The sequence below is a fragment of the Solanum pennellii genome, chromosome 11 (genome assembly GCF_001406875.1).
Source record: "Solanum pennellii chromosome 11, SPENNV200".
Taxonomy (NCBI): Eukaryota; Viridiplantae; Streptophyta; class Magnoliopsida; order Solanales; family Solanaceae; genus Solanum; species Solanum pennellii.
Genome location: NC_028647.1, coordinates 61,017,712 through 61,028,037, shown reverse-complemented (window position 1 = coordinate 61,028,037; position 10,326 = coordinate 61,017,712). Strand labels below are relative to the sequence as shown.

The window sequence follows — 10,326 nt, the reverse complement described above, 5'->3', positions numbered from 1 at the left end:
CATAAACAAACTCGCTCGTCTACCTCCCTTTTTGCTTGCCTTTCTCTTATGTATGTGAATCACACTAGATATATACGTATACATATATCTAATGTGCATGTATTTGAGATACATGATTATCTCTCTCGTGTATCTAGTAGCAAACATGCATGTATTTATGTATCTTTCTCAATATGAGATATAAAACTCTTAACTAATGATAAAATACGTAATTATATAAAATATAAATATAGTTAGTATATATGATAGGAATGTACATCTAACAAGGTAATTTATAATTGAGTTATTTTGGATAAGAAATTTTGAACAAATAAATATTGTATCTAATTTTCCATTGACATACAAGTAACCAACAATTCAAGTTGGTTTGTGATAGCCTAGTTGCAAATGTGAACCATATAATGCAACTTTATAATTAATTCAAATACAATAATTATGCCCCAATATCAAATTTTTCTAGTTATTTCACTTTTCAACACGAGCCCAATACTCTTTAACAAGCATTCTAAATAATGATCCCTCTTTGTTTATCAACTTCTTTGGCTCATCAAACTCAACTAATTTCCCTGGAAAATAAAAAATGTGGAAATTGTAAGTTTCAACATATTATGAAGTAGATACTTTCTTTGTATCATTGAGGTTATAGCGAGATAGTTAGAATCCTTTCATTTTAACCAAATATCTCGGAATTTGTAATATTGGCAAAAAATTCATTGTGGCACCACTGAAATTTTGAGATTCATACTTTTAAATATCGACCGTGATTTCGGAAATAGATGTCCCATATTATTATTTTGGAGTGTGACATAATTGTGACAAAGGAAGTGTGATATTATTGTTTGAATAAACATAAGTAACTCACCATCACTTATTGCTAAAACTTTAGTGTAATCCATAACTGTTGGAATTCTGTGAGCAACTGTTATAACTGTGCAGTCAGCAAATTCTATCCTGATTGTTTTCTGCAGAATTGCATCTGTAGCATTGTCAATGGAAGCAGTGGCTTCATCTAACACTAGAATTCGACTCCTCTTCAACAACGCGCGTCCCAGACAGAACAATTGTCTCTGTCCCATACTCCAGTTTGATCCATCTTGTACAACTGAAAGTATTGCACAAAACAGGAGTATTAAAGGGTGATTTTGAATTTTTAAAATGAGCTATATATATATGTTTACCTGAGGAATCTAGTCCCCCTTCTTTTTCTTGGACAGCCTCTCTAAGCTGACACTTGTCAAGAACCTTAAAACAACAAAATTCTGTTAGAAACATTAGCTATGAGACAACATATATATATGTATATGTATAATGAACTTACATTCCATATCTGGTCATCACTATATTTTGATAAGGGGTCTAAATTGTATCTTACAGAACCTGTAAAGAGTGTAGCATCTTGTGGAATAATTCCAACACGCGACCTAAGGTCATGAAGCCTAATCGTTGAAATATCACATTCATCGATGATGATCTTGCCATCTGTAGGCTCAACTAGTCGAAACAATGCACTGATAAGAGTTGTTTTCCCACTGCCTGTTCTACCTACAACTCCAATCTTTTGTCCCCCTTCAAATGTACAACTAATACCTTGAAGAACTAATGGAGCATTTGGCCTGTACCTCACCTGTTTCAAAACAAACTTCCAATAGATTAGCATTGTTTTGAACAGATTGACGGTTATTGCTACTGATAAAAACATACCTTTAGGTCTCGAATTTCCACTTTGCCACACGTAGGCCAACCAGGTAGAGGGTGGTTTGTTTGCACTAGTTCAGATTCTTCACTAGGTATTCTCATGTATTGTTCTAGCCTTTCTACAGAGATTATAGAATTTTCTAATGTGCAGTGACATTGAACACACCAAACAAGTATTGCATTTAGTGATAGGCCATAGGAGAATGCCATTCCAGTAAGTCCTGTTCAGCAACAAGGTAATTCAATCTGTGATTTTCGCAAGTAGGCCTTAGATAATGTCATATATCAAAGCATAAATGGAACAAACCAGAGCTCCCGCTATGAAGAGATGTCATGCCAAGCATCCATGAGGACATGATAATCGTGCATATTATCTCCAAACGTAGAATTAACCATTCAGTTGCTGAAAATGTATGGAAAATTGGCCTAGCATTTTTATCGATAAACTCCAAGTTCTTCAAAAAGAAACGGCCTTCCTGTCCAAAAGCTCGAATAGTCATTATCCCAGAAATGCTTTCAGCTAAATGATTGGCGACTAAAGACTTTGTCGTTCCATTTAATCTCATCAGTTCTTTAGCAGAAGCATTGTAGTATCTCTGCAAGATAAAATTACACATTTAACATTTGAAAGCTACAAGAACTTAAAAGTTATTACAATGTCTATTACCTGAACTAATATAGTTACGTAAATCATAAGCACGATGATCAGCAGGACCTCTGGAGCGAAAAAACACAGGATGACATAGGTAGAGTATGAAATAATGATTGATCCAACAGTGTAGTTCAGTAAGAAAGGCAACTCAATGTCAACAATGCTCAAATCTGAAGATACCTGCATAAAAACAAATAGATCAACCAAGTAAAACTAAGATCAGACATAGGATGATTGATCCAACAGTTTAGTTCTTACCCGACTAAGCATTCTTCCAAAAGGCGTCGAGTCAAAAAAGGACATTGGTGCAAAGAAAAGAGAGCTTGACAGTGTAGTGTAAACTGATTTTGATGCACCAAGCCCCAGCTTTACCGCTAATACGGATCTTAAAATCAGAAAGAGTATTACACTAAGGCCAATGACTGTGTAGACCCTGATTAACTTTAATCTGCTAACACTAGAATCTTGAAGGTCAATAGCCAACTTGTAGCTCTGTATATATTGCCCAACTACAAACATTGAGTGAACAATGACTGCCAAGGAGAAATACAAGAATCCTTTGTTATGCTTTAGATATTGTATGTATGGCTTCAATCCAGCGTCTCCTACTTCTCGTTCTTCTGCTTTGATTAATTGATCTCCTTTTAGAGAAACTACATCATCTCGTTCCTCCGAGGAAACATTATTATCAAACTCTATCTCAGCTTCCATAGGCCTTTTATTAGTAGCATGAACTTCTTGACATTTAGGATCAGAAGTAGTTTTTTGTGCACTAACAAGGTCCTGAAATTCTTCACTCTTTGTCAGCAACTCATCAAAAGTACCGGATTCCATGATCTTCCCACTAGATATTAGCTATTAAAATGGGAATCGATTATAAACTTTTTTCATACAACTAACATTAGCAGAGTTCTTCATGGAGGTTACTAACCAAAATAGAATCAAATGCTGGAAGAAATTCAACTTGATGTGTTACCAGCAGCACAGTTTTTCCTGATAGAGCACCCATGACGTAATCCTGCCAAATCAAAACGCGGGATGTTGAGGATAATTTTCAATACTGAATATACTTTTCAATGAAGACAAATGGAGAAAACTTGATATAAAGTACATTAAACAGATTGGTCGAGGTATGTGCGTCTACAGCACTAAATGGATCATCCAAGAGGTAAATATCTGCATCCTGATAGAGGGCACGAGCAAGTTGAACCCTTTGCTTTTGCCCTCCACTCAAATTGTTACCTCTTTCTCCTATCTCAGTAAGATCACCAAATGGAAGCATCTCCAAGTCTTTCACCAGTGAACTCCTTTCTATAGCTTGCCGATATCTTTGTGGTTCCATATTTGATCCAAATAGGATGTTTTCTTGTATGGTCCCTGTCTGAATCCATGCTGTCTGTGAAACATACGCTATCTTTCCATAAACATCAACCTGCAAAAAACAAAAAGAAGAAACAGCAACATAATATGATTACGCCGATACAGTAAGTATTCTCTACCAATACAACAAAGACTTACTGTGCCATTGATGTATGGAACTTCTCCAAGAATCAGAGACAAGAGGGTAGATTTCCCTGAGCCAACTTCACCGCATACAGCTACTTTTTCACCATGTTTAATATCGATATTTATGTCCTTTAATGTAGGCTTTAAAGTATTCATCTCCCAAGAAACATCAGTGCAGTTTATACAAATGTTCACATCATCTTGCCTTTTCTTCTTCATATCCCTTGTATGCATGTCAGGTTCCTCAAGAAATTTCACAATCCTCGACAGCGAAACCTTTGCTTCAATAAATGCCCCAACAACATCAGGGAGATTTCTAATAGGTTGCTGAACAAGGTTTATTGAGGCTAGAAATGTGAAAACATTGCTGACATGAAGAGGAACTCCAAACAAGTAACAAGCTACAAAAGTTGCAGATGAGACCAGAATAGGAGATGACCAAAACAGGACGAGGTAGTATCCTTTTTGTGTTTGTACAAATGAAAGCCACTTGGTTTCTTCTGATCTCAACTTGCTTATCGCGTCCATGAAATGTTTCTCCCAAGAATATAACTTGAGAACCTTCATATGCGCGAGTGCTTCCGTGATTGCCTTTAGCCTTTTATCTTGTGCTATCATGAGGTTAGTCTGATACTTAAGCTGCAACTTGGATAACGGGGAATTCGCTACGACAGTTACTATTACAATCACTAATGCTGCTGATGCAGCTACCCCTATAGAATAGTACATTACACATAACACTAGGACGAGCTGAAGAAATGTCGTCCATATCTGATGAAACCAAAAGGGGAATTCACCTATTTTATGAGCATCCACAGTGACATAGTTCATTATCTGGCCAGGGGAATGAGTTTTCTTTGCAGCATTTAAGACATGGAGTTGTTTATGAAATATAGCTGCAGTGAGTGAAGATTTTACTTGTAGTCCAATCAGCCTACTTCTGAAGAGCCATTGCCTCTCCGCTAAAGATTCCAAGCATTTCGCAAGGAAAAAGCCAGCTGTTAGAGCAAATCCTTCATACTTAAAGGATTCTCTTCCTTCAGCAACCTTGATAAACGTATGAAGAAACAACGGTCCTGTTGTCAGCGTTAAGACCTTAATTAGAGCAAACACCCCCGATATCAGGATAGATTTTTTGTGGCAGAGGAGTATTGCCATTAATATAGAAAGTTTTCCTAAAGGGTCTTTTCTTTTAAGCATATCCACTTTCTCATTGAACTGATCAAAACATGTTCCTGCTTCATCGGCTAATCTTAGATGAGGAACGTCTTCGTCCTCAAGAGTCTTACTCTTACCTTTCTTCATTAATGGATTCAACCACCAAAATGACAAATTCCCAAGAAATCCAGCATTTGCAAATGGAGTAATTCCATCTTCAAAATCTTGTAAAGGCTTATAACATGTCTCATCACATTCACTTCCCTTAATAAATCCAATGCAGAGCAAAAGTATTGCTCCAACAAAAGATAGTCCATTTAATAAATCTATTGCATTGCCATGATCATATTTAAATTTCCACATAGATGTTATGCAAAGAAACATTGCTAACAAGAATGCAATGATTGAATAAATCTTCACTATAAGGAAAGTTTGTTTCTTGCGTAAGCTAATGAATAAACTTACAAATAACCATGTAATGCCATGGACAACAAGTTCATATTCTTGGTGTTGCTCTTTAAGCTTCCATACTCCAAATACTATGTATCCTAAGCTCAAACATCCATTAAAAATGGTTGAAGAAATTGACAACTTAGTAATTCCATAAGATAATAAATTCCTCAATGATATCTTAAAAACTAGTAGAACTAACAAGATGAACAACAGTAGGAAGTCAAGAGATAACAGAAAAATATGATTGAGATATGTATCTGAATTGAGCATTTCAAGAAAAGATTCAAGCAACATCAATAATCTTTACTTTGGCTCTTTGAAGAAACTCTCAACAAATCCTCCTCGGTCTAAGTTTATGGTTCGTGCCACTAATTTTTTCGTAGTCTCTATCGTTATATTAAAAACTTAAATTTTTATTATATTATATCAACATGTGTTCTTATGGAGGTGTGTTTGGGATGAAGAAAAATGTTCTCCACGAATCAATTTAATATCTTAAAAATATTTGTATATAATCTAGACAGATATTTCAAACGTGGGAGTAGGACAATTGTGTGTGAAGGAGACTATGGGGAGGGGACTCCATTATAAAACTTCTTTTATTTCTTACTTTTAAAATATATTTTGCTCCGGACAAATATATTAAAAAATAAATATTATTTTTTTCTAAAAGTAGATGAAATTTAGATGGTTGTTTTTGTTTTGGGGCATATGAATAAAATTATACACTCAGATAATTGACTTTGTGGTACACTCAAATGTTTTCACGTCACAAGCAGTAAGGGACTTCAATATAAAATGTTTAGTACATTAAATGAGCATTTAATGATGAATCTTTAAAATATTTTATTTTATTTATACTATAGTATAAGAGGCTTAGAGCGCACTTGTCAACGAGGACATGTTTGCTTCTTTGAAATTACCTAAAAATATTATAAATTATCATAATTAATAATTATTAATATATTAAATTAATATTACATGTTATATACATTGAGATAAAGAAACTTGCAGATATTAAAGTATTATATATAACGATAATTAACCATTCAAAGTTTTAAAAGACCAAAAAAATTCAATAGACTATTGTCTATAAGTGTCACATAAATTGAGATAGAAGGAGTGATATATCTTATTTGAAAATAACATAAAAAATATTATCAATCACAATAATTAACTGTTACAAATATTTAAATGATACTAAAAATTTAGTTGAATCTTGAGATTCTGTCGGTGCCACAATTGAGACAAAAAAATTACATGTATTATTTGAAAATTATATAAAAATATTATAAATCATAATAAATAATTGTCTAAAATATTTATAAATTATTAAAAAAAAATATTTGACTCTCAAATTTAAAAAAAAAAAAAGATCTCGCATCTCTCTCTGTCTCTCCTCTCTCTCTCCCTCTTTGTATTGTATGTTTTCATATTTCTCTCTATAATTTCATCTCTTCGTATTTTTATAATTTTTGAGGTATTAGACAATTGTATTGTTGTATTAAAATGAGTATTTAAGTTGCGTTGTGTATTTTCACATCTTTTGTTCTTGTATCATTTGTATTTATTTGTTTTTATGTTACTTATATTCATTTGCTCTTGTATCACGTATATTCATTTACTCTTTTATCACTTGTATTCAGAACTCTCGTAGCACTTGTATTTAAACTCTTTGTATTTTATTTAGTTCAAATGCTTTGCAAGATATACTTCAAAGATTTTAGATATTTAGCAGGTCCAATGCACAAGGTATACACGTATATACATTTTCATATACAAGATATACTCTATTATTGTCACGATCCAAAATGAGTCGTGAGTGGCACCCACACTTAACTTTGTAGGTGGGCGAATCAAGGAATCCAAACCCCAAAATTTACCAATAATTCAACTACGAATAACAAAATAATGCGAAAGCTCCAATACTTATCAAAGTAACCAATCAGATAAATTTCTAGAGTCTGTTACATATTATCCCCAAAATCTAAAAGTCATCACATCAAGGACAACTAATCTCCAAATACTAAGTCTAAGAGTATCAAATGCACCAAAATACGAGAATAAAATGGTATGTGTCAGAAAACAAAGGACATCATGTCATGACCGAGAGAATCCAATACGAGCTTGAATGAATAGCTCACCCTAGGACCTGATATGTTGGAGATTGACTAGAGCTGAGGGCCAGTCAAAGTCGTTGGTACGCTTGCTGCACTCCATAAAAGGAAAACAAAGAAAAACACAAGTAGGGCTTAGTACAGGGCGACATGTACTAAGCAGGTATCAGCGGCCAACCCAAAATATAAACTAATATACAATGAACAATAGTATGAACTCAACTATAGCACTTAACAGGTGATAAGCAACAAACAACATGAACCAGTGTCAACAACATTAAAGTAAGTATGTAATAAAAGTCAACAGTATCAAGATCATCCATGAGGACTCATGCCTCCAACTAAACCACTTGGGGAATTGAGTTCTTTGAGATTGAGTACATTATGTTAACTCTATATCTTTTTCTTTTAATGTTACTGTGTCGGAACATGACACTCCGATCCAATTATAATGTGTCGAAACGTGACACTCCGGTCCAAGAATACCGTGTCAGAAGGTGACACTCCGATTCAAGAATACCGTGTCGGAACGTGACACTCCGATTCAAGAATACCGTTAATTTATCATTTATTATCACCACTTTCAATTCATTGTTATACTATTTCATCAAGCCGTTCTTTATTCAAGGCATTACTTCGATAAATAGGGTTCAAGAATATAAATTACACGGTCTCAGATTTTCAGACCAATCACAAAACACACAATCAAGCTACACAATCACACAATCAAGTACATAGAAAAATTCACAATATCATTCAATGCGTATCAATCACTATTAAGAGTTTACTATCAAATAGCTTAAACCATAACCTACCTCTATCGAAGAACCGAAGTCAAGCAAGTTATTTCTTCAATGTTTTTCCTTTTCTCAATGCCTCCAAATATTTCCAATCTATAAAGTATATATATGCATAATTTGTAAGTTAACGAGTCGATAAACACTCATATTGCCTATCCAAGACCCAAAAACTCACCTAATTCTATAATCAATTTCCTAAAATTCAAACCTAAAAGGTAAGTCTTAATTTTTTCAATTAGCATAACTTACATGGAATAATTCGATACACCTAATATTTAATTACTTATCTTATTATATCAAAACTTGAATTATAATGTAAAAAAAATAATAATCTTAAACATCGAAGATGGATGTAAAGTCAATAGCGTTAATATATCACTAAACAAGTATGCATAATCAACATATTCTACCAATTTAATATTACTAGATTGTCATCCCCTCATAATGCCCATCATCCTGCCAATTTATTAGCCACTAATATTTGTCTCCCCAAAATTCTAAAGCCGAAATCATAACAGAACCTCAATTGTTTTGTATCTTCAACCATTCACTGTCTAAACTTTGTCAACATCCCTTTTAGACTTCAATTTCTCTTATTATTTATTCTTCCGTAAGATGACACTAAGTAGTATATGTAAAGCTATAATTAGGCCCCCACCCAACATTAAAACAATGCGGTTAGTTGAACACTTACCTGAAGGCACAACCGCATCCTCACGTCTTATGTAAGGCTCTTGTTGTTCTCCGCTTCTCTCCTTTTTTTTTCTTTCTCTACGGATTATTTGATATCCTAATTAATATATCTGATTAATTATAAAATAATGATAAAAATCATTCACTGCTAATTTTAATATTATTTTATTTAACCATCAATTAAATAAATTATTAAAACTATCCTGTTGATTCTATACTTGAAGTTACGAACAACCCAAATATCAATTTAGAATCTATCGAAAAGTATTATCAAATAAAAATCTCTAATACTCAAAATAACGACCAAATAAGTCGTTACAATTATTCTCATACTCCATAAATTCAAGTTACTACTCAAATTTAAGCTAAAATTATATTTTCATTATATGTGTATTCAGAAAATACATACTACTTTCTCACCACATATTATATTTTACAATATATGTTATTAACCACATATATTATTATATATATAATCTCCCATCTACTACCCTATTTTCTTTATATCTTAATTTTATTTTACATATAAATAAAGTCATAAGCTCTCATATACTTTAAATTTACACCTATACCTAGTTTACTTTACAACAAATCAGATTCAGGGGCGGAGCTACACTAGCTGATGGAGGTAAAGCCGAACTTGCTGACTTTTCCATAGATTTTATATTTGTATTAAATTATGTAGTCGAATGTCTATATAAATTTCCTGTGAACCCATACTAACACTGAGGCATTTAGCCTAGTGGTCACAATGCACCCAGCGAAATCCTTTGTCCTGCTTTATTTGGATAATTTCTAAATGTGTTTATATATATATATATATTTGTATAAAAAATAGAATGCATGTTTATGTATTAAAAAAATTATAAAAATAGTTTGGCTAATTTCTAAATGCGTCTTGTATATAAAAAAAACAGAATGCGTGTTTATATATAATTTTTTTTAAAAAAGGTATAATGTCGGTATCGATGAGTTTATAAAAAAAAAGTGTGGAATAGCCGGGTTTATTTAAAAAAATTGCATTTTATACATTTAAAAAATAGAATGTGATGTTTATATATATATAAAAAATAATTAAAAATAGTTTGGATAATTTGTAAACGCGTTTACATATATAAAAAAATGGAATGCGTGTTTATATATAATTTTTTTTAAAAAAAATAGAATATTGGTAAAGGTAGGTTTATAAAAAAAAATAAAATGCATGGTATAGGTTGTTGGGGTTATAATTATTTTTTTTTAGCTAAATGCA

General features: G+C 32.7%; 1 protein-coding gene across 1 annotated transcript; it reads right to left on the bottom strand.

Moving 5' to 3' along the window:
* Positions 1 to 306: 306 nt before the first annotated feature.
* On the bottom strand, positions 307 to 5,908 carry LOC107003532 (ABC transporter C family member 10-like). The gene is made up of 11 exons (XM_015201871.2): positions 3,866 to 5,908; positions 3,459 to 3,779; positions 3,279 to 3,365; positions 2,606 to 3,202; positions 2,363 to 2,527; positions 2,003 to 2,291; positions 1,702 to 1,916; positions 1,319 to 1,624; positions 1,179 to 1,242; positions 863 to 1,102; positions 307 to 566 (listed from the first exon to the last, which is right to left on the bottom strand). Exons 1-11 carry the CDS (start codon positions 5,756 to 5,758, stop codon positions 466 to 468), a joined length of 4,278 nt encoding a protein of 1,425 aa, XP_015057357.1. The 5' UTR covers positions 5,759 to 5,908; the 3' UTR covers positions 307 to 465.
* Positions 5,909 to 10,326: the final 4,418 nt, after the last annotated feature.